At 42.4% G+C, this 26035-nt stretch overlaps 1 protein-coding gene across 2 annotated transcripts in view; it reads right to left on the reverse strand.

The window, feature by feature from the left end:
- The window catches only part of ATP9B (ATPase phospholipid transporting 9B), a 451056-nt gene that overhangs the window by 389023 nt on the left and 35998 nt on the right, over window positions 1-26035 (reverse strand). For both annotated transcript variants that reach the window (XM_089682349.1, XM_089682348.1), the window contains exon 3: window positions 6439-6589. In XM_089682349.1, coding sequence (XP_089538475.1) covers window positions 6439-6589 — 151 coding nt within the window. The remainder of the gene's footprint in view (window positions 1-6438; window positions 6590-26035) is intronic.

Below are 26035 nucleotides of genomic sequence, written 5' to 3' on the forward strand. Positions count from 1 at the left end.
GATCCTACGAAAGCACGTTGTGCTGTAATGGGGGTCTATTCCCTGAGACACCTTGAATCAATGTTGTAATAAGGAGAAGTGAGACTGCACACTGTATTCATTTTCAGTGTCAAGTAAATGAAAGGCTTCAGCTCAAACCCCCGGCCCATCAGTCATACCCCTCTGACTTCTATGATTAAGTCCAATGTGGGTAAAACATGTCAGACAGACGTGATTGAAGAGAGGGGATTTGAGTTTGAATCAGGGAGACGCATAGGAAGATTGGGAGAAGTGTTTTTCCAGGCCAGTAGAATGTTCTGTTGAAGATGCCTTTAGTGGAACTAAGCAAAAGGAACAGCCTCGAGGGAGGCTACCATAAGGCCCAGGACTCTCATGGAGAATCTCACTGAGGGATGTTTTTTTTATCTGAAAGGGTAACTACACCAAGGACCCTGAATTCACTCTCTCTGGTCTCCCACAGTAGACACTACATGGAAATGCAATTATTTTAGTAAATATAAACTGCTAAATGCCTTTTCTCATCAGCAGTTAGATCAGTCTTGTGACTTCAGCAGAGCACTGGTTAAAGCTTGTAGGAGGAGTTTTCTTTCTGTTCTAGGAGGATTCAGAACCCCTGACCTCTGTCTAGACAATGCTGATTAGCCCTGTGCTGATCACATGCACTCTCAAAAGAAAAAAAAAAACCTCTCTAGCAATACACACTAAACTGAGAATGTAAGAGTGTCTCTACATGGTCTTATCAGGACATAGGAGGAGGACATTGGAAGAAGAGGAGGATCAGAGATGTGAGGATCAAACAGCATTTTTACACAATGCAGAGGATTAACCCCTTAGGTTTCACAGTGAGTATAACAAGCAAGCTTTACTGCATACACAGACTGATTTTACTGTTGTGGGTTTAGTAACACTTTAAAATGGTTGTAAAGACTGAAGGTTTTTTATCTTTACACATTCTATGCATGAAGGTAAAAAACCTTCTGTGTGCAGCAGCTCCCCCAGCCCCCTCAATACTTATCTGAGCCTCATCACAATTCAGCGATGTGAATGACAGCCTTGGCTGTCCCGGGTCTCTGCCTCCTCATTGGCTGAGACAGCAAGCGGGAGCCATTGGCTCTCACTGTTGTCAATCACAGCCAGTCAGCCAATGAGGAGAGAGGGAACGGGACCAAGCTGCAACTCCACGTGTGAATGGACACACAGAGCAGAGGGTACCCCCCCATAACAAGCTGCTTGCTGTGGGGGCACACGACAGACAGGTGGAGCCAGGAGAGCCTGTGGAGGACCCGAGAAGAGGAGGACTGCACACAGCAGGTAAGTATACACAAATTTATTAAAGAAAAAAAAATAATGAACCTTTGCAATTGCTTTAAGGTCAGAGCATGGGAGGCAAGTTTACTTGCTTGAATGAAAACCTTTGCTTAGGCCATATCTAGAATGAGGCCTAAGTGTTCTGGGTAAAGGAAGAGCCAAGGAGCAGACGAATACCTAAAAAAATTGGACTTTTGGAGATAGGTCTGGCTACTGACCTGCAATGCATCAGAAACAAGATATGCTTGTGCTCAAATCCCAATAGCTTGTACATGCAATTTCTAGTGTTAATGTAGATACACTCCTTGAGCACCTGACAGATAAATGCATGTACAAACTATTGGGACTTGAACACAGGTATATCTTGTTTCTGTTGCATTGCAGGTCAGTAGCCAGACCTAAATCTAGTAGTTCTCCCCCACTTTGTGTCCATTTGCCCCATGTTGGCATCATTGGTGTATTTAGATTTTGTGCTGCCATAGGCAACACAAAAATTGTGCGCCCCCCCCCCACCCCCCCTTTTAGAGAGTTCAATAAGTGTATGTATACAGTGGGGCAAAAAAGTATTTAGTCAGCCACCAATTGTGCAAGTTCTCCCACTTAAAAAGATGAGAGAGGCCTATAATTGGCATCATAGGTAAACCTCAACTATGAGAGACAAAATGAGAAAAAAAATCCAGACAATCACATTGGCTGATCTGGAAAGAATTTATTTGCAAATTATGGTAGAAAATAAGTATTTGGTCACCTACAAACAAGCAAGATTTCTGGCTCTCACAGACCTGTACCTTCTTCTTTAAGAGGCTCCTCTGTCCTGCACTCATTACCTGTATCAATGGCACCTGTTTGAACTTGTTATCAGTATAAAAGACACCTGTCCACAACCTCAAACAGTCACACTCCAAACTCCACTATGGTGAAGATCAAAGAGCTGTTGAAGGACACCAGAAACAAAATTGTAGACCTGCTCCGGGCTGGGAAGACTGAATCTGCAATAGGCAAGCAGCTTGGTGTGAACAAATCAACTGTAGGAGCAATAATTAGAAAATGGAAGACATACAAGACTACTGATAATCTCCCTCGATCTAGGGCTCCACGCAAGATCTCACCCCGTGGGGTCAAAATGATCACAAGGACGAAGAGCAAAAATCCCAGGACCACACGAGGGGACCTAGTGAATGTCCTGCAGGGAGCTGGGACCAACGTAACAAAGGCTACCATCAGTAACACACTACGTCGCCAGGGACTCAGATCCTGCAGTGCCAGGCGTGTCCCCCTGATTAAGCCAGTACATGTCCGGGCCCGTCTGAAGTTTGCTAGAGAGCATTTGGATGATCCAGAAGAGGATTGGGAGAATGTTATATGGTCAGATGAAAACAAAATAGAACTGTTTGGTAGAAACACAACTCTTCGTGTTTGGAGGAGAGAGAATGCTGAGTTGCATCCAAAGAACACCATACCTACTGTGAAGCATGGGGGTGGCAACATCATGCTTTGGGGCTGTTTCTCTGCAAAGGGACCAGGACAGGTGATCTATGTACAGGACAGAATGAATGGGGCTATGTATTGTGAGATTTTGAGTGCAAACCTCCTTCCATCAGCAAGGGCATTGAAGATGAAACGTGGCTGGGTCTTCCAACATGACAATGATCCCAAACATACCGAAAAAGTGGCTTCGTAAGAAGCATTTCAAGGTCCTTGAGTGGCATAGCCAGTCTCCAGATCTCAACCCCATAGAAAACCTTTGGAGGGAGTTGAAAGTCCGTGTTGCCCAGCGACAGCCCCAAAACATCACTGCTCTAGAGGAGATCTGCATGGAGGAATGGGCCACCATACCAGCAACAGTGTGTGCCAACCTTGTGAAGACTTACAGGAAACGTTTCACCTCTGTCATTGCCAACAAAGGATATATAACAAAGTATTGAGATGAACTTTTGATATTGACCAAATACTTATTTTCCACCATAATTTGCAAATAAATTCTTTCCAAATCAGCCAATGTGATTGTCTGGATTTTTTTTCTCATTTTGTCTCTTATAGTTGAGGTCTACCTATGATGCCAATTACAGGCCTCTCTCATCTTTTTAAGTGGGAGAACTTGCACAATTGGTGGCTGACTAAATACTTTTTTGTCCCACTGTATATGATTCATTCTCTCTCTCTCCCTCTCTCTCTTTTTGTGCTCTTTATCTCTCGCTTTCCTTTCTCTCTTCCTGCTCTCTCTCTCTCTTCCCTCTCTCTCTCCCTTTCTCTCTTCCCTCCCCCCGCCTCTCTCTCTTTTCCCTCCCTACCTTTCTTTCTCTTCCCTCTCTCCCCCCCTCTCCCTCTCTCTTCCCCCCTCTCTTTCTTCCCCCTCTTCTCTCTCTCTCTCTCTTTTCCCTCTCTTTCTCTTCCTTCCCCTCTCCCCCCTCTCTCTCTCTTTCCTTTCTTCCCTCTCTATTTCTCTCTTCCCTCTCTCAGATCGTATGGGACTACACACACACACACACACACAGTATGATTACCCCCACCACCTCCTCCAAGGGCTGCTGATCTCCGGGCAGCAGGAAATGTGGCCAGGGGGTGGCAATCATAGTGTGTGTGTGTGTGTGTGTGCATGTGCGTGTGCGTGTGTGTAGGCCCATATGATCTATCCGTGAGGCATGGACGACAGGAGGGAGAGCCCAGAGAACACAACACAGCTCACCTCCTCAGCCACTTCTCTCCCTGCTCCAGGCTGTCCCCTGGTCCTGGCTCTGAGTGCGGGAGGGGGAAAGAGCTCAGCGGAGAGCGGACACTCAGGAACAACAGGGCACCCCTCCATCCAGCCAGGTCTGTCTCTCCCTCCAGCAGCAGAAAGCCGGCGCGAGGGGGAGAAACCTCAAACCGACTTTCAGCTGCTGGAGGGAGAGATACACAGTGCATCCTTCCGCAACTGCCCTCCCCCACCACACCGATCCTCCAGCTGTCCGGGCCAGCTACAGGAGTACCGGTACCCCTCAGATGGCGGCCTTGCATGCCTCTGTCCGGTGCTGCTCACTATGTCACTTCTTCGGGGGGGGGGGCGATTTTGCAACCCCTAAAAATTGCAGCCCTAAACAAACGCCTTGTTTTCCTCACAATAGATACACCCGTTTGGCATTGTGTCCACAGTAGCATTTGCATTGACAGAGTAGAGTAGGACTGGCCAAAAGTAATAACTTTGATGCAGTTGGCCAGCTTAAACATGTATTACAATATGTAAGAACTAAAAATCCCTATTATTTACTGCAAAGTTTGCTGGAAAGGGTATATAGCAGTATGCAGAGGGTTCTGAGATAGAGATAGAATCGCATGCAGAGACCAGTGCTAAAATAGGGTCCTGTTCCGGAGCAGGGGCAGCATTGTTAGCATCTTAAGTGTGTTGTAAACCTTTGGCAGAGTGAGCATGCCTAGACTTTTGCTGCTATTCCTTTGCACCTGGTTTCTACCACTTCTACCAGTGGGGGTATTTACTGTGGGGTACCCATGGAGTAGGGTGCGGAAGTGGAGTAAGCATGTCCAGAGAGCAATACACCAAGTTGTCAATTATCCTGTAGTTCTCATGGCAAAACAGAAGGAGGAAGAATCCTTATAAGGGCTGTGATGCAACACTTAATCATCCACCTGAGACTAAGCTTAAATGGTGTAATTTTTACGGCCAAGTTTGGAAGTTTAAACACTTGAAGAGCGAATAATTTATACGCATTTCCTGAAATTTTTGCATAGGGCAAATACTATTTAAGGGACACTAAAAAAAGTGTATTGCAAATAATGGAGATATTCATTCTGATACTTGCTGTCAACAGCAGGGATAAGTCATTGGTTGTCTGGGAGCCAGAACCAGCTGGCATCCTAACGATGAGTCAGTCCTGCTGTAAGCTGGAGATTCCCCTCTGACAGCAGAATTTAAGCAAAGGAGCCAACACTTAGGGTCTGGTATGAATTTTAAAGGGGAACTCAAGCTACAAAAAAAAAAAAGAAAGGTGTGGGGTCTGCCTCCCGAAATCCAAACCAGCTTCTTCGATCTTGTGTGGATTTTAAGGGGAACCCCACAGAAAAAAAATGGCGTGCCCCGCCCCCCCCCCCCCCCCAAAAAAAAAATTCATACCAGACCCCTATCTGAGCATGCAGCCTGACAGGCCAGAAAAGGGAGACAAGTGAGCTCCACCCCCCCCCCCCCCCTTGAATCATACCAGGCCACATATATTCTCAACATACTACTACTTATTGATCAGGAAAAGTCAAAAGTAATTAAAACACAAGACAGTTTTTGACAAGTCCTTTATTTTAAAAAAATTTAAATGTACCCAGATGTAAATCCATCATCAATCACAATAAATGTCAGGCCCTGACCTGCTGCTAAGTAAACAAACGGGGGTCACCTGGGGGGGGAAAGGGTCTCTGAGGAACGTCATGTTTACTTACCAATGGGGTTTCCTTTAAATCCATACCAGACCAGACAGCCTGGTATGAATTGTGAGGTAGGGGGACTCTTCACAATTTTTTTCTGGCTTGGGGCCCCCTTGAAAATCCATACCAGACACGAAAGGCCTGGTATGGACTAGGGGGGACCCGCACACGGTTTGCATTCTGCTGTCAGTGGGGAATCCCCCCCGACCTCTGACAGCAGGGATGAGCCACTGGTTTTTGGGCACCATCCGATGCCAGGATCATAATCACACTGCACTAGTGAACCTAGCCTTTTTTTTTGTTTTGTTTTTAATAACTTTCTTTTTGTTTATTTTAGCGAAACTTAGTCATCCAATAATAAAGTAGAATAATACAAACATGTTAAGAAGCCAAAGCCGAAGCATTTTAAAAACAATTTTAGCAATTTTTAAGGTTCAGCTATAAGTTTCCAGCTTTACAGTATGTATTCCTAAGAAAAAAAAACCTATAAACTTGTTTTCTTTTTTTTAAACTTGCTCTCCAGAAGCTTTTAGTGACTTTATACATAAAAGACTAATATTTGTCTACCTGCTAAAAAACATACAAATACACAAAGTATTTAAATTATTATCAATGGTTGATGAACTAATAAGATTATTGGCATTTCTAAAACACAGGAGAAACCTAATGCTTGGAATGTCTAATGCTACACTTGTAATACTGCAGAAGCAGCAATCTTACCCCAGGTATAAATGTAAAGATGTTGTACTTCTGATTTTTTATAGCATTCCTAGGATATTTCTCTTCACATTTTTCTGGGCATCCTAGCCACACTGTTCGTGCTCTCAGCTCCTTTCTTCTTTTGCACACATGTATTAGCCAGTCACAACAGCTACAAAATAAAACATCATGAACACATTTTAGAAATTACAAATGCTGACACAGAAATCTTATTTGAATCTACAAAGAAATCATAGAGATACAATAGAAATAATAGTAGAAGTTGCAATCACGGTGATCGCTGACTACCTAGCAAAACACACTAAACAACAAAGTAAGATTTCAGTATAAATAATATGGCAGAAGGGTAAGTGAACTACACAAGCTTCTGTTCTATGACACCAATATATGGTGTGTGTGTGTGTATAGCAATATATATATATACACATACATAAATAGAGAGAGAGAGAGAGAGAGAGAGAGAGATACGCACTGCTCAAAAGAATTAAAGGAACACTTTTTAATCAGAGTATAGCATCAAGTCAATTAAACTCATGGGGTATTGATCTGGTCAGTTAAGTAGCAGAGGGGGTTGGTAATCAGTTTCAGCTGCTTTTGGTGTTAATGAAATTAACAGGCACACAAGATGGGCAACAATGAGATGACCCCCAAAACAGGAATGGTTTTGCAGGTGGAGGCCACTGACATTTATTTTCCCAGCTCATCTTTTCTGACTGTTTTTCACTAGTTTTGCATTTGGCTAGGGACAGTGTCGCTACTAGTAGTATGAGGCGATACCTGGACCCTACAGAGGTTGCACAGGCAGTCCAACTCCTCCAGGATGGCATATCAATACGTGCCATTGCCAGAAGGCTTGCTGTGTCTTCCAGCACAGTCTCAAGAGCATGGAGAAGATTCCAGGAGACAGGCAGATACTCTAGGAGAGCCGGACAGGGCCGTAGAAGGTCCTTGACCTATCAGCAGGGCCAGTATCTGCTCCTTTGTGCAAGGAGGAATAGGATGAGCACTGCCAGAGCCCTACAAAATGACCTCCAGCAGGCCACTGGTGTGAATGTCTCTGACCAAACAATCAGAAACAGACTTCATGAGGGTGGCCTGACGTCCTCTAGTGGGCACTGTGCTCACTGCCCGACTCCATAGAGCTTGATTGGCATTAGCCATTGAACACCAGAGTTTGCAGGTCCGCCACTGGCGCCATGTGCTTTTCATAGATGAGAACAGGTTTACCCTGAGCACATGTGACAGATGTAAAAGGGTCTGGCGAAGCCGTGGAGAACATTATGATGCCTGGAACATCGTAACCGTTTTGGTGGTGGGTCAGTGATGGTCTGGGAAACGCATATCCATGGAGGGATGCACAGACCTCTACAGGTTAGACAATGGCACCCTGGCTGCCATTAAGTATTGGGATGAAATCCTAGGACCCATTGTCAGACCCTATGCTGGTGCAGTGGGTCATGGGTTTCTTCTGGTGCATGACAATGCCCCGCCTCATGTGGCGAGAGTATGCAGGCAGTTCCTGGAGGATGAAGGAATTGATACCATTGAATGGCCCCACCCTTGCCTGACCTAAATCCAACAGAATACCTCTGGGATATCATGTTTTGGTCCATCCGACACCACCCGGTTGTACCTCAGACTGTCCAGGAGCTCAGTGATGCCCTGGTCCAGATCTGGAAGGACACCATCCATCGTCTCATTAGAAGCATGCCCAGACGTTGTCTGGCATGCATACAAGCACGTGGGGGCATACAAGCACGTGGGGGCTATTAAGTACCATTTTGAGTTGCTGCAATGCAATGGACTAGCCTGCTGCAACATTTTTTCGCTTTGATTTTCGGGCTGTCTTTGAATTCAGTCCTCTCTAGGTTGATAATTTTAATTTCCTAACACATTACCCAGCCCATATCAGTATAGATATTCAGCATGATATTTTTCCTCATTAAGATCTTATGTGTTTTCAAAGTGTTCCTTTAATTTTTTTGAGCAGTGTATTTACCCCTAACCTAAGTAGGAGATCCCAAACCTGTATTATAATTTACTGCAAAGCAATCATTCTTTTCGGTGGTGTGCTATATTTTAATGTCACATGAATTAGAACTGCACAGGACAACAGAACTGCACTTAATTCATAGTTGATGATTAAAAAAGCAGCCAGTCCTGTCAAGCTGCAGCAGTAATGCGCATACAAAAGAAAGATCTATATGCAGCACAAGATGAACAGAGTTCAATAGGTTCCAATTATCTGAAGATACTCCCTTGTTTAGGAACATAAGCCATATTTGCAGAAATGCACTGATGAGCTGTTAATTATTGACATGTAAAAGTCAATAATGAATAGCACGGTGGTGCAGTTTTTTTTCCTCTCATATGTACTTATTGCTTCCTGAAGCTGTATCTGCAGTGACATCCTAAATCTTGTCTTTTCCTGTCCACAGAACCCAAAGGAACAAAACCAAGCAGATGACCAGTATTTGTTACTTTTATTACATGCTATTTTATTGTAGGCTCTGCACAGACTTTTTTAGTCTGAGACATTTTAGTTAAAGAAACAGTAACAACTGAGATGCATTGCTATAGAAGATGTGCTTTATTTCTTTTTGCTCTGAAGCAATCACATGAATAATTAAGAAATCACAATTAAATGATCCATCTTTGGCATAGGTACAGAGTTTATCTGTGGCTGTGAAGAGAAGGTAGTTACTTAATCTAAGGCATCTGTAAGGCTGCATAAAGCAGATAACAATTTTGCAAGCATATTGTAGACATTATATGCATAATGAAAACTAGATGTTCATTTGAAACAATGAAATTACTAGGTTAGAAAATATGCACGCACTCAGCAAAGTATACCACTCAAATCTTTCCAGATCTGTAATCCCAATCAGAGAATGTTACAGTCCTTTAAAATATTGACTCAACAAACCCTAGAGTCAGGCGAATATAATGTATAGTTTTTATGAAAAGAAAGGTCTTTCAGAGTCATCATAGTTCAGCCACCTAAAATTGAAAAACCTTAGCGGCAGCATAATCACTAAGTGGTTAGCATTCTTGCAGTTCAAGGGTCCTTAAATTAATATACAAAGCATGGCTACAGTCTACATTGAGTTTGTGTAGTGGGCTTCCTCTGGGGGCTCCAGTTTCCTCTTGCAATGCCAAAAATATATGGGCAGGTTAAATGGTCTCCAATATGACAGTGTGAATGTAGTAGACTGTGATCATATGGTAAGCTCCTTCAGATTGGAACTGAAGTAAGTAGGGTTTTTAAACTTCAGAATATTCAGAGTGTCAAATAAGAAAAATACGGTTCATGCAGTGGAACTCTATAGACTGAAATGAGCACTTTCCTAGAAAATGCAACATTGATTTGTGCCATTTGTACAGAAATACCATCCTACAATTTATGGCTTGTTCATCCACATGTGTAAAACGCAACTAAAGAAAGCCAACTCTGTGGTTTTCTTTATTAGTTTTTATTTTTTATATATTTAAAGCTGAACTCCACAACAACATGTAATTAGGCACATCTCAAATTTGAGTGGTCGCTATGGAAGGTAACAAATACTGCAGTATTGCTGGCACTTCTATAGCATTATCTGTGATTTTTCAGGTCCTGTGCAAAGAAGCTTTTCATCCATGCACAGTGACCATGGGGGGACCACTTGCTCACCACTGCCGCCATTCACAGAGATTGTGACATTACCACCCCTTCCTCTCCACCTCATTCAATCAGAGAGCACTTTGTATTCATTTAAAAAAATTAAAAGGTGTTCTGTGAATACCGATGGTGCCAAGCAAGGAACCCCTATGGTCAGAGTGCAGAGGGAAGCTGCTCAGTACTGGACCCAGAAGACTATGGCTATCATTGCAGCAGCTCTTCCTCAGCAGCCCCTCAGGTATGAGATATGCATACTTATGTTAAAACAAGCTGAGCCAAAGTAAGTCTGCAATAAAGATTATACTTGGAGATCAGCTTTAATTATTTTTAAATTTAACTTCCTCCCGTCGAGCCAATGTAGATACTGGACACAGATCACAGATCAGGGAACAGATCACTGTGATTGGCCCTGTACCATGTGATCACTGTGGCCAATCACAGCAATTACCGTCAGCATTAGTAAGCAATGACTGTACTTCATTAAGCCACTGTTTACTACTGTGATCTCTGTGAGTGGTCACAGCAATGCCATAGCACAGGGCCAATCACATGGTGACACTGCACTGCTCTGATGACAATACGTAAAATAAAATAGTAAAAAAAAAAAAATATTTTTTTTTTGCATACTGTCACCACACCAAGTGCAGTGTCACTATAATGACATTATACTGCTCTGGCAGTGGTAATGTATAATGGCTGGCTGGCACTGTCAGTGCCACCAACCATTGTCTCTGATCACTGCCGCAGCAGTACAATGTCACCAGACCAGTGCTGCCAGTCAGTATACCTAATCACCGCTACCCACTCACAGTGTCCCTGATCACTGCTACACCAGTCATATTGTCCCAAATCACTGCCACACCAGTTATACAGTCCCTAATCACTGCCACGCCATTTATATTGTCTCTAATCATTGCCACACATGTCATATTTTTCCTAATCACTGCCACAGCAGTCCCATAATTTTGCATGAACTGTCATGATTGGCTCTCGAAAGCTGTGCAATAACGATGAGATCATCAGACAACTACTTCGATAGCTGTATTTTTCGTCTGATTTTGTCATCATGTGTACTAGACTTAAGTCAGTAGTAGTGTTCATGATTGCGGCCACACTAGTCCCCAGTGTCATCAAGAAAAAAAGTCCTTGTGTGATGAGGAGAGTGGAGAGAGGAACTCTAGCCATGTACAGCGCTCGATTGATTGAGGACTCAGGTAAGTAATTAGGGAGGTGGGAGAAGCAGCAAGCTGTAATTTTTTTCTACCTTAATTCTGGGAATTTGGTTATTATTACCAAGGATTGTAGCGGAATACATTTTGGCACAAAATTTTTAAGAAAGATTATTTATTTGCAAAATTTTATAACAAAAACTAAAAAAAATAGCATCAAAAGAAAGGTTTGTCTCAAAAAAAGAATACAAATTATTTGGGTACAGTGTTGACTGGCATTCAACAGTAAAAGGCATTCAAAGTGTGACAGCGCTGAAAACTGAAAAATGGTCTGGACTGGACGGGGATGAAACAGTCTGGACTTGAAGTAGATAAAATATTTTTTTTTTTAGGTTTATTATGAGCTGTGTTTTAGATTTAGACATTAACTGCAAATTTCAAAAGAAAATTGACAGGAAAGTTATGCATACAGCAGGATATATATAATGGGCATTACAGGTTTACATTCATATTCATGGTCTGGGGAATAGAATTTTGTCAAATTAACAAATGACATATCTGTCCAACAGACACCAATTCCCCTTTTAGAACCGGCATAGTGTTAAAGTGGTTGCCCATTGTTTTACCATGTTTTTAACAGTCCTCAAACTTTATTTTCACTCTACATTAAGAATATGTATAAGATATAAAAGGGCAGTATTATCAATATGAAGCTAAGTTCAAGAACATAACCTCAAACTAGTAAGAGGAAAGTTCAAAACTAATCTTTGAAAGTACATTGTATTATTTTTATCAAAAGAGTAGTTGATGTTTGGAATTGACTTCCAGCTGAGATAGTGAGTTATTCCAAAGTAAGTAGATGGAAAAAATAATGGGTCAGGCTTGATGGACCACCTTGTCTTTGTATTCAGCTAGTCACTGCAGGAGAGTCAACAAAACTGTATATTACCTGTAAATTACTGTTGATGACACCAGCCATATATTAAAAACATTGGCAAGACAGCCACTTTGGATCCCACAAACCATTACACCTGCAGCATTTTCATAGCACTCTTCTTTACATAAAACACCACTTTACACCCACTGCTGCGTAGGATTTTCAGGGATAGGGCAGTCTCCAATGGAGCACTGGAGAGGTTGGTGGCAAAGTGAAAATATGAATAGGCACCAGATTACCAGTAGTCCTTACAATGATTTCAATATTACATACTGTATCTCAGATCAAGGTCATACCCATGATCCTTAAAATGTATTTAAATCTATTTTGTCGTGAATATGTTGTCCTTCTTAAGCTTTTAAAGTCCTGCCCGAGAGCTGGTACCACAAGCTGTCTATTAGGTTTACTAGCCTGAAAACTCTCCTCTGAGCATCCCTTATTTAATTTTGTAATTTATTATTATTATTATACAGGATTTCTATAGCGCCAACAGTTTGCGCAGCGCTTTACAAAATGAAGGTAGACATTACAGTTACAATACAATTTGGTACAAGAGGAAACAAAGGGCCCTGCTCATTAGAGCTAGGAGGGTTGAGTGATACAAAAGGTAATAGCTTTGGGAGCATGAGCTGATGGAGGAAATAAATGGTGGTTTACTAGGTAGAAGCAGGATAGGCTTCTTTAAAGAGAAAGGTTTTCAGGGATCGTCTATAGGTGGATAGATTAGGAGATAGCCGGACAGATTTGGGTAGGTTGTTACATAGGATGGGAGAAGCTCGGGAGAAGTCCTGGAGGCGAGCATTGGAAGGAGGTGACACGGGAACTAGAGAGCAGAAGGTCTTGAGAGGATCGAAGAGAGCGTTTTGCTTGATATTTTGAGACCAGGTTGGTGATGTAGCTGGGGGCAGAGTTGTGGATGGCTTTGTAAATTGTTGTTAGTATTTTGAATTTTATTCGTTGGGTGAGTGGAAGCCAGTAAAGGGATTGGCAGAGAGGGACAGCAGACACTGAATGGTTGGTAAGATGGATGAGCCTTGCAGCAGTATTCATGATGGACTGGAGGGGGGATAGCCTATTGCAGTAGTCGAGGCGAGAGATAACCAGGGGGTGAATCAGGAGCTTTGTGGGATCATTCGTTAAAAAGGGGCATATTCTGGAGCTGTTGCGGTGGTTGAGGCGGCATAATTTGGACAGGGATTGGATGTGGGCCTGAAAGGGTAGTTCAGAAGTCAAGGTTACACCTAGCACCCTGGCATGCAGGGATGAGTTGATAATGGTGTTATTGATCCTGACCGAGAAATCAGGGGAAGAGGCATGTGGAGGAGGAAATATTATGAGCTCAATTTCGGATAGATTGAGTTTTAGGAAGTGGTGTGACATCCAGTCTGATATGTCTGTTAGTAAATCGGTGATACGTGAGGAAACTGATGGGATGAGCTGAGGAGTAGAGAGATAGATTTGTATGTCATCAGCATAGAAATGGTATTGGAAACCATGGGAAGCTATCAGGTGACCCAAGGAAGAAGTGTAGATCGAGAATAGGAGAGGTCCAAGGACAGAACCTTGGGGGACCCGGACAGTAAGAGGAGTAGGAGAGGAGGAAGTAGAGTGACACTGAAAGTGCGGTCAGATAGGTAAGATTCGAACCAAAGGAGAGTACAGTCACGGAGACCAAATAAATTGAGTTTTTTGAGGAGGAGGGGGTGGTCAACTGTGTCAAAGGCAGCGGAGAGGTCCAAGAGTAAGAGTACGGAATGGTGACCATTGGTTTTAGCTGTTAGTAAGACATTTGTGAGTTTTAGGAGAGCAGTTTCTGTGGAGTGTTGTGGGCGAAATCCAGACTGAAGGGGATCGAGAAGGTTATTTTCAATAAGGTGGCAGTTCAGCTGGTTGTAGACTAGACGTTCAAGGAGTTTGGAGGCAAAAGGGTGTAAGGAGATGGGTCTAAGGTTGCTAAGAGTGGTGGGGTCCAGTGAGGCTTCTTTAACTATGGGGGTGACTAGCGCATGCTTTAGAGTTAGGGAAGATGCCAGTAGAAAGGAAGAGATTGAAGATATGAGTTAAAGAATAAAGCCAGAGGGTGACCGTAGTATTTGCGAGGAAACAGGGTCTATGGGGCAGGTGGTTAGGTGGGCTTTAGAAAACAGTTTACCAAGTTCCTCTATAGTAGCTGGGTTAAACAAGGGAAGTATAGATTGTGCATATGGACAAGGAGTGTAGGGTGAGGGAGATATCTGTACAGTGGAGATATTGTCACAAACTGTATCAATCTTATTTTTGAAGTGATTATCGATCTCCTGGGCAGTGAGTGAGTTAGTGGGTGGAGGTAAAGAAGGACGAAGTAGAGAGTTAAAGGTAGAAAAGAGTTGATGGGGATTGCGTGAGAGGGTGTTAATGAGAGTGATAAAATAGGTCTGTTTGGCAGCGTGGAGACAAGAATTGTATTTTTGAGGGGCAGATTTATATTGGTCGAAGTCTTGCTGGGTCTTAGCCTTACGCCATAAACGTTCCAGAGCACGGCTACATTTTTTGAGGCATCTGGTGTTGTCTGTTTGCCAGGGCTGTAGGGTGGATGACAGTGAACTATTGTAGACAGAAGTGGCCAAGTTGGGGCAGAACAGGGCTGAGATTTTGTCATAGAGATAATCTGTTGCCGAAAAAAGAAGAGAAGGGTTAAGATAGCGAAGGTTTCTACGAGTAACTGTTTGGTATTTGGAAGCCTAGGAGCAGGAAGCCAAGCAAAGAGTGAAGCTAATATGGGAGTGATCAGAGAGAGGAAAAGGAAAGTTGGTGAGGTTGCAAGGAGTGCATTGGTAGGAGTATACAAGGTCGAGGCAGTTACCATTGGAGTGAGTAGAAGCATGTGTCCATTGTTTTAGGTCAAAAGAAGTGGTTAGGCTTAGAAGTTTAGAGGTAGCAGGAGAGTTAAGATTAACAGGGATGTTGAAGTCACCAAGAATGATAGTGGGGATTTCAGACGAGAGAAAGTAAGGCAGCCAGGCAGAGAAGTCATAAAGGAAGCTTGATACCGGTCAGGAGGCTGATAGATCACAGCAATTCTTAAAGAAACTGGATAGAGCAGACGAATACAGTGAACTTCAAATGAGGAGAGGGACAGAGAGGGAGGTGAATGAAGGACCTGAAAAGTGCTTTGAGGGGTAGGAGGATTCCAACTCCACCTCCTTTCCATCCACTAGGCCTGGGAGAGTGAGTCCAGAGGAGACCACCATGGGAGAGAGCAGCAGGAGAGGGAAAGTCAGATTCATAAAGCCAGGTTTCTGTAATTACCAGCAAGTTAAATGAGTTTGTGATAAAAAAAAAGTCATGGACACAGGTGAGTTTGTTTCAGAGAGAGTGGGCATTCCAGAGGGCACAGGAAAAAGAGGAATAGTAACCAGATTGTGTGGATTGCAGCTGCTGTTAAGAGTGTAGGGAGGGCTGGGTGTGTTGATCAAAGGAAAATGATGGCGGCCCAAGATTTGAGGAAATGTCTCCAGATGTTAGGAGAAGCAGAAGGGTGAGGGAGGTAATATGGGAGTATGACTTATATGGAGGGACAAGTTCCAATGTCCTGGAGATTTTATTAGTGTGTGGGTTCAGAATTAGCAGGAGTTGATGAGTACAGTAATAGTACAGTAATAGGTGAAGACAGGAGTGAGGGTGATATATACAAGCTGTGGGGTGGAGAAGAGGTGTGAAGGAGAGGGCGTTTGAAGACAGAGGATACAACTGTGAGAAGGAGGAGTAAGGAGTGCATGTTACAGAGTGGAGATGAAGCAGACTGGATAAGAGCTGAAAAAACTGGATGGGGAAAAGGTCACCTGTAGTCTGATTAGTATTTGAAGTTGTCTGCTTCTTGCTTTGTGCATTCACCGAAGTGTAATGCGCAATACTTAATCCAAGATCAATCCTTTATTCATGATGATAGTTGCCAATGCTACCCCTGGCTGTGCTACCCCTGGCTGTGCCTCCCCTAAGGAAGGCCTACATTTATACTGATTTGGGTGGGGGTATTGCCAATTAATCAATTAGGAATACATAGCAGAGACTCATGGCTAGCAGGGCAAACTTTTCACACCAAAGGAGGACTACAAAAGACAACAAGAGAGCAGGAGGGCAGAATTGTAAAGATTAGGATCAGCACATAAATTTGGGTTAGACAATTTAGGGTTCAGTTACTTAAACCGTCCCAACATGGACTGAAATTTGGCCAGTTCAGCTGGGACCATGCACCCGCTGCTGTCAAATTTCAATCCACGTGTATGGGCAGGTTGGTCGTACAGAAGTCCCAACTAATATACAATGAGCCTGTTGGAAAATTTCTGCATGATCAGCTATAGCCGGCAGCGCTGATCAGTGTATTCTGATTGTTGGGAAGTCTCCTTGCTGTCAGAATACAATAATTCAGTAGGAGTAATTTATTTCGCTCAACCAGCTGATAGAACAAAAAAAATAAAATTAATTATCTATGGGTTGCCTTAAACTTCAAGGCTAGGCCCCACGCAAATTTTTGATAAGTCCCAGTATGATATGAGATAATGCCTATATGAATTCTATATATATATTTTGTCAAGTTAATATATTTGTCTATATAGGAAATGTTATATTTGATTAATGCTCATGTTGCCCATATGCATTTAAATATATTTTTATAAAGCCATTTTATCCGTTTACACATATAAGTCATATTTGCTATAGGGTGTTTTATAGTATATGTGAAACAATACTATAGAATGTATGCTCCTTTTTTTTTTTTACACAAAATGGTGCTGGTTGAGTAGTAGCAACTAGCTGGGATCTTTGATCCCTTCTTTTATCCATATATGGTATTAATAATAAGTTTTATTTATTTTTTAGGTTGTATGTATTCTTAGTTTTTTCATATACAGTACTAACACATTTGATATTGGAACCATATAGGCTGACTAAAATATTTAATAAAATAATGAAGGTGGTTTCCCCATACATAATAAGCGTTGCAGATGCCAGGCGTACCATTCTTGAAGATGTCCATTTTGATGATGAAATGCATTGAGATGGACTTCCGGGTGACGTCACGTCTCTGCAGCGCATGCTTACATGAAGTGGGATACTGATGTATTAGCGCTTGCTGGTTAATTGAAATGCGGTTTCTGTCCACATCTACACGTGAGTACCTTTGCTTTTGGATTTTACGCTTTAATAAAAATGGTACTATGCTATGGAGACTCACTTTTTTCTTTGTTCTTGACACTTTTTTCCTCATGATGATGCTAACACCTGAATACCCATAACGGAAACATTAGATAGGGGCTGGAAAGTCCAATAGTGGTGTATGGAGTATCCATCTAATGAGTGTCTTTAACCCAACGGATGTGAGGTGTGGCACAAATTTCTGATCTTGCAGTAAAGTTTGCACAGAAGTTTTTTTGGGACTTTTGACAGAGAGCACAAAGCACTGTCTAATGTGGACTTTATTATACAGCATTAAACACTTTGTAGTGATAATTTCTGGAATAATCATACATTACTAGAGATGGGTTTTTGCGGTTATGTGTTGTTTGCATAATATATGGGTTGATCACTTTATTTTTTTATTACAGAGACTTATATAGCAACGTCAATCTATGCAGCGCTTTACATATATATATTGTACATTCACATCAGTTTATAACCCTTAAGAAGCATACAATCTAAGGTCCCTAACTCACATTCATACATAAACATACAAGGGCCAATTTAGACAGGAGCCAATTAACCTACCATCATGTCTTTGGAGTGTGGGAGAAAACCAGAGTACCCAAAGGAAACTTTGAGGAAACAGCGTTTACACAGGGAGAACATGCAAACTCCAGGCAGGTGGTGCCATGGTTGGGAATCGAACTAGCGACCTAGTGCTGCCAGACAGAAGTGCTATCCATTTAGCCACTGTGCTGCCCTTGTGATTTTGTACCTAAGGATCCATGGATTACTTGAAATTTTTTTCACAGTGTTTACAATTTATATATATTATACATCATTTAATATTTTTAGTGTTAGCGCTGCAACTTTATATTTTAGTGCAGTTTAACAGTTTAATAACTACTTCTCCATATTTGTTCTGATGATGTTTTTTTAGGAAAAGACAAAATAAAATTAAAAAATAACAACACTGTCACTTAACAAGCAGGTCAGTTATCTGATCAAGCATTAGTTAGTACACAGTCTACTTTCATGCAAAGACAAAGACTGATGGGAGCAACCAGCAGTCTGTGATTATTGCATGACAGTGTGTTTAAATCATTTCATGGACTTTTTACAGAGAAAGAAAGTTACAGAAAAGTTTAAATACTAGTTTTTTTTAGCCAATGAGCCATAAGACAGGTCACGAAAAGCAGTAAATTCCGTATTTTATTGCTGATACTATAAAGTTCCCCATCCCCAAGTTTGCATGCAATTTCTTTTCTTCTGTTCTCAATGGGTGGCCCCTTAGTCTTTAGATAAAGATGTGAGCTTAGTTTCTGTCATAAGAGAATTGGGTCTATTTAGAGAGAACAATCCTATGCTTGTTTATCCTATTTATTATTAACATCAAGTTACACTAACCACTCATTGTAAAATTTGAAACATCATCAATATTCTCAGTGACATTTTATTACCTTAATGTGATCTATCTCAATTCTCTAAGAAAAATCTGGCAGCTACACCCTGCAAAAGAAGAAGATAAATACTTACCTCTCTGGTGGGCAGCAAGTCCATTCTTTGCTGTCTCTTAGAGCAAAAATCCATGCAGGCAATACCGCAGCACCACTGTTGATACTTAGGTTGGGTAAGATTAAATGTTTTACAACAAGCATCATGGTTCCTTCCACCAACTGCTATGTCGCTATAAGACTTAGTGGGGAGGTAAGAATTCATCTTATTCTATTGCAGGGCGTAGATATCTGATTATTTTAGTTTAGAAAATGACAATTTTGTTTTAAATATTTTTTATGAAAACTATATTGGTCCACTCTCTCTAACATGACCATAGAACCCCTGCCCCTCCCAGCTACTTTGCATCTGGCCTCCTCCACTGTTTACTTCTTCTGGGCCAAAAAGCTTTAATCTAGGACAGTAGTACTGCCTGGACCTTGAAGAAGGGGACATATCCTGAAAGCTTTTCCTCAAAATTGTATGTTAGTGCAAATAAAAAAAGTATCACATCAGTACTCAATTGTTTCTGTTGCAAGTGCACTAATACGGCTACAATCACCTCTTCAACAATACACAATTTAAGCAGTTATCTGTGAGCCTCAGATTTCTCTAGCTCATAATGGAGCACATATAGGCACAGCTGAAAAAGGTATTAGGCCTGCTCTATGATTTAAATATGATATATAAAGCCCAACTCCACAGCTTCTGGAATTAAAGGATAAGTTCATCTTTTGAACAAATTGCACCTGTATTTAGGGTACAACATGTTCAGTGACCCCTGCTTTTCCTTGAGAAAGAGGGAGGGGGTTCTCATGTGTCACATTTGATATCGTCACAGCTCTGGGGGACTCTTCCCACACAGCCACATCATTCATTCACAACAATCTATGATTGAATGAACTACAAATACCATCTTCCACTGCAGCGTAGTTTAAACAGACTGCAAGCATGCTGATCTAATCATGATCAGCATATCATGGCTGCAATACTTTGCAGGCTCTTGTAGAAAAAATAATAAGGATAAAAGGCATACAAGTGAGCGCTAAGGGTGAGCTGCTGTAACACCGAAAGGCACCAACAACCTTCTGAGACCAACTGATATATTAACCTCTTGCCGCCCATCCACTGCATTAAAATGGTGGCAGGGTGGCACGGCTGCGCAAAAGCACGTTTTTAAACGTGCTCCGCGCTCCCGAGGTTTTCGTGGGCAGGGGGGGCACGCGTGCGCGCCGCCGCCGACCCGCGGCTGTCCCCGAGGGATCAATCATTCGGTTCCAGCCAGTGATGTCCGGTTGAAATTGGATGATCGGTCCCTGTCCTATCCTGTCCTGTGTTGACAGTTACACAGGACAGGATATGATGTAATTCTTCTCTGCCTGGGCACATTCCGTCCCAGAGAGAGAAGACGACACAGTAAAAGTGAGTAAAACCGCACATACTCACAGTTAGAACACACCTAGGTCACATTTAACCCCCTGATCGCCCCCCCCCCCAGTTAACTGCCCTGTCACCAGTGTCATTGACCACAGTGAACAGATTTTTACTGATCACTGTATCAGTGTTGCTGGCGACTTCCGATAGTGTTAGCGCCCCTCGAAGATAGCACCAGTTTGCCCGCTAGTACACCAGTAATCCCATTTAACCCCTTCACTGCCCTGTCACAAGTGTCGTTGATTACAGTGAACAGATTTTTATTGATCACTGTATTAGTGTCACTGGTGACTTCCGACAGTGTCAGCGTCAGTTAGCGCTCCTCCCAGATAGCGTCAGATTGCCACTAGTACACAAGTAATCACATTTGACCCTTTGATTACCAGGAACACGCTCACTTGCACGCTAAACCTCCATTGCTAGTATAGTGTCTGATTGGATTAATATCTTTGATCAGATCAGCACTATACCAGCGTTCACATTCCTACAGTATCCACAAAAACGCAGCGTTAGTGGGATCAGCCCCGACACCTGCCAGCACCTGCGTTTAGCCCCTACGCCCTCCCCCCCCCCTTCTCCCCCAGCAAGTGCAGTGTCAGTAGATAACTGTCACTTGATACATTACACACAAAACCGCAGTGTTCACAGAATCAATCTCTGTTAGCACTTGTCGGTAATTTTTTTATAGCGGTTCAAGCAGTCCCTGACAGCCAGGCGCTCTTTTTCCCGTGAATCGCACTAGGTACCTATAAATTTAGTGGCCAAAATGTCCAAGCAAAGGTACACTAGTGAAGAGGCCTACAGGATTCTGAGCATGTCAGCTGAGAGCGAAGGGGAAGACTCCCTGACAGAATCAGGCTCAGAATACGAACCTATAGACAGCAGCGGCACCCTGACAGATAGCTCAGACGACGGAGAAGAGGTCACTGGAAAGATCAGGCGTACCCGCCCCATTCCCAGGTTGCTGAGGTGGTACAAACGCATGATGACTCTCATATGCAGCAGAGTGTCATTACTAGTGCCGCACTACCTTTTGGTGAACTGGCAAGCACCAACGGCCTAGTCCATCCTGGTCCTATACATACTAGCACTGCAGTATCACTTGGTGACATGGCGAGTTCCATAAGTGCAGTACAAGCTGGTGCGGTGGCGAGCACAAGTAGTGTCCCGCGGCCACCAAGAAATCGCAGACAGGCCCGTAGAGCCCCTAGTATCCTTCCGGATGTGCTTGCAAATCCCGATTGGCAGCCCACAAATTCTGAAGCACACTTACTTCCCCCATTCACTGCCCAATCCGGAATTCAGGTGGAAACAGCAAATTTAAATACTCCAGTTGATATTTTTGAGCTGTTTTTCACAGGTGATCTTTATGCACTGATTGTGGATCAAACCAATTTATAAGCACAACAATTAATCACCTCCAACCCAAATTCAAACCTTGCCAGACCATTCGCATGGAAACCCATTACGGTTTCCAAATTTAACGTTTTTTTGGGCCTAACCCTCAACATAGGCATTAATAAAAAAAACCAATTGCGGTTGTATTGGTCCACAGACCCGCTTGTTTACATGTCCCTGTTCTCTGCTGCCATGGCCAGGCATAGATATGAGACGATAATGCGTTTTATGCACTTCAACGACAACACACTCAGTCGTCCTCGAGGTGACCCTAAATTTGACCGGCTCCACAAAATTCGGCCCCTCGTAAATCACTTTAACCAAAAATTTGCAGATGTGTGTACTCCCCATAAAAACATCTTCATCGATGAGTCCCTCATTCAAATTTCTGGCCGCCTTGTAATCAAACAGTATATCCCCAGCAAGCGTGCCAGATATGGGGTGAAGATGTATAAGACCTGTGAGAGGGCAACAGGCTATACATGTAAGTTTCGGATTTATGAGGGAAAAGATAGTCACATGGAGCCCCCCGGATGCCCAGACTACATGGGGAGTAGTGGCAAGATAGTTTGGGACTTGGTGTCATCCTTTTTCCATATGGGGTACCACTTATACGTGGACAGTTTTTATTCAAGCGTGCCACTATTTAGACATTTGTTCAATCTGGGAATTTGCGCATGTGGCACTGTGCGATCTAATCGCCGGGGCTTCCCCCAACAGCTTGTAAATACCTGTCTTAGAAAGGGGGAAAAAGCCTGCTTGAGAAACGAAGAATTGCTCGCAGTGAAGTGGAAGGACAAACGGGATGTTTACCTCCAGTCTTCCATTCACGCAGATACAACCATCCAAATTGCCACGGCAGCTGGTGTTGTTGAGAAGCCCCTCTGTGTCTGTGTATAACCTTAACATGGGAGGGGTGGACTACAACGACCAGATGATGAAGCCGTACTTAGTTTCCTGAAAAGCCAGACGCTGGTACAAAAAAAGTGTCTGTTTATTTATTTCAACTGGCTTTATATAACGCTTTTTTTCTCTACAAAGCAACTGGATATAATGAATTCTACCTAAAATTCCAGTTAAAGATCAACAGGGCCCTTTTGTATCCAGAAGGTGCTGCACCCCAAACCCCCATCCCAGATGCAGTTAGCTGGCTGCATGAGAGGCATTTTCCCAATACCATTCCTGGAACCCCAACCCAAAGTCCCCAAAAAAGATGTTGTGTCTGTAGCAGACATGGAATTAGAAGTGACAGTCGCTTTTGTTGTCACTCCTGTCCTGACCAATCTGGCCTCTGCGTCAAGACCTGCTTCCACCTCTACCATACACTAGTAGAGTATTAGTATAGGGCACAGCACGGCACAGTTCAGGGCACAGTTACACAGGGTCTCGAAAGATGTTAGGTAGTCAAGAAAATGGCTATCGCATTTGAAAATGTTTAAAGTTTGAAAAAAAAGTTAAAAAAAAAAATTAAAAGTACAAATCCCCCAAAAAAATAAAAAATTGTAAAAACCAAAAATAGTTATAATTTTTTTTTGTTGTCATTTTTCTGATTGTTCTACTTTTACTGTTTTATTGTTTCTGTTTTATTGTTAACCATTTCTGTTTGCAGGAATGCTTTCAGCTGCAGCGCTGACCTGTTTATTCTGACAGCAACAGGAACTTGCTCTCAGAATATACATAAATCAGTGTGGGCAGCGCTGTTGGATGAGATATTTCATCCGCAGTTAAAAAAAGAGCATATATGCAGAAGCATGGGGGCCTGGGGTGGCCAGTCGGTGGATGGCCCATATGCTTCGGCATATATATTTTATATTTGTTGGCACATTTCATGTGTGCCCACCATTAGAAGTGGGTGGATGAAGGGAGGTTTTCTAATGGTGGGCATACCACCACACACTTTTCCTTGCAGAGATATTTCAATTACAAAGTTGTTTTATTGAGTTAATGTTTTATTGTTAACCATTGTTGATTTCTTTGCAGGAATGTCAAACTGCAGCACTGACCTGTTTATTCTGACAGCAACAGGGTTTTGCTTTCAGAATAGACATAAGTAGGTGTGTGCAGTGCTGTCGGATGAGACACACTTTTTCTGGCAGAGATTTCTTCTCTTTTTTTTTCATTCAGCCCAAAGGCTGCATAAACAAAAAAAGAACATAGCATATACACCCAACAAGGACCAGCGACGTACTGGTACATCACTGGACTTTGAATGGTTATACCAGGGTGATGCCTGCAGCTGCAGGCATCATCCTGGTATCATTTATTTTCAGCTGGTGATGGGCTTTCATGTAAAAGCATTCCTAATGGCTAATTAGCTGCAGGATTGCTTTTACAAGCAGCGGTAGTAAATGCCCCCCCTCCCTCTCCGAGATAGCATTAAAAGTTATAAAAAAAAAAAATTAAAGGGACAGTGTAAAAATAATGAAATAAATCAGAAAAAAAAAAAAAGAACCCTCGCCCGGTCTAACCCGGTCGTGAGCGTTGACCCTGTGCCAGTATGGAAACAGTGATTGCACCATGCATATGAGGTATCGCCACGAACATCAGATCAAGGGCAGTAATTATAGCTCTAGACCTCCTCTGTAAATCTAAAATGGTAGCTTGTAAAGGCTTTTAAAGCGTTGCCTATAGATATTAAAAATGTATGCAGTTTTGTTGCCATTGCACAGGGCATGCGCAATTATAAAGCATGTCATGTTTGTTATCTATTTACTCAGCATAGCATCATCTTTTATATCATACCAAATAATTGGCCAATACAGTATTTTCTGGCGTATAAGACTACTTTTTATACTTAAAAATATACCCTAAACATTGGGGGTTGTCTTATACGCGGGGTATAAAATGTGAACCTTGACTTTGTTTGGGTCAAGCTGGCTGGATGTGTGGTAATACTGTACATACAGTATACCGTGCTGAGCCAAGCTGGCTCAAATCAAATGTCCCTATGACAGACTAATCTGTCAGCCCACTGGATGGCGGTATATACAGTATACTGCGCTGAGCCAAGCAGTTTCAAAACGTACCGGTACATCCCTACTGTAATCAGCCCGCTGGATGCGTGTATGTACGGTAGCTGCGGCTACATACAGTATACACTGGGCCAATCACGGCGAGTCATGTAATCTACTAATGAATACAAAGCCTGCTCGAATTGGCTGAGTCAGAGAGGTGGGGTGATGATGTCACAACCTCAGCCAATCCAAGCAGGCTTTGTATTCATTAGTAGAATACATCGCTCGCCGTGATTGGCCCAGCGTATACTGTATGTAGCCTCAGCTACTGTACATACACACATCCAGCGGTCTGATTACCGTAGGGACGTACCGGTACGTTTTGAAACAGCTTGGCTCAGTATACTGTATATACCACACATCCAGCGGGCTGACAGATTAATCTGTCATAGGGACATTTGTTTTGAGCCAGCTTGGCTCAGCGCGGTATACTGTATGTACATTACTGCACATCCAGCAGGCTGTATATATACTGTATACTGTATGTAGCCGAAGCTACCGTATTACTGCACATCCAGCGGTAACCATCTGATATGGAATTTGATCCATATGATGACTGTCTTACAAATGTATCACAAGATGTCATTCATGAACTTATGATGTCAGAGGATGAACATGAGGATTTTGAAGGATTTTAAGTACCGGTAAGTCATAACCATTTCAATAAAAAAATCTGATGTTTTTAAATGGTGTTGCCTCAGAAGGGGGGTAGTCTTATACGGCGAGTATAGCCCAAAACCTATGTTTTAACTGGAAAATTAGGGGGTCGTCTTATACACCCTGTCGCCTTATACGCCGGAAAATACGGTATATTGTGTTTTTGTGCATTAAAATTAAAAAAGTGTATATTTTTCAAACAAATTGCGTTTGAAAAATCGCTGTGTAAGTACTATGTGAGATACAAAAATTGCAGCACCCACCATTTTATTTACTAGGGTGTCTGCTTTAAAAAAATATATAATGTTTGGGGGTTCACTTTAATTTCCTAGCAAAAATACTGATTTTTTTAATGTGAACAAAAAGTGTCAAAAAAGGCTTCGTCTTCAGGTGGTTAGAAGAGTGAGTGATGTGTGGCATAAACTTCTAATGCGGGGCGTAAAATGCCCCCACCCCCCAAAATGACCCCTTTTTGGAAAGTAGACACCCCAAAATATTTTCTGAGAGGCATGTTGAATCAATAGAAGAATTTATTTTTTTACCACAAGTTTTTGGAAAATGACAAAAACAAAAATTGTCATTTAAATAATTTATTGCTCACACATGCCATATGTATATGTGTGTGGAATTAATCCCCAAAATACATTCTGCTACTTCTCCCGAGTATGGGGGGTACCAC

The sequence above is a fragment of the Staurois parvus genome, unplaced genomic scaffold, assembly GCF_062004578.1.
Source record: "Staurois parvus isolate SC_StPar_1 unplaced genomic scaffold, SC_StPar_1.0 ptg000287l, whole genome shotgun sequence".
NCBI classification, from domain to species: domain Eukaryota; kingdom Metazoa; phylum Chordata; class Amphibia; order Anura; family Ranidae; genus Staurois; species Staurois parvus.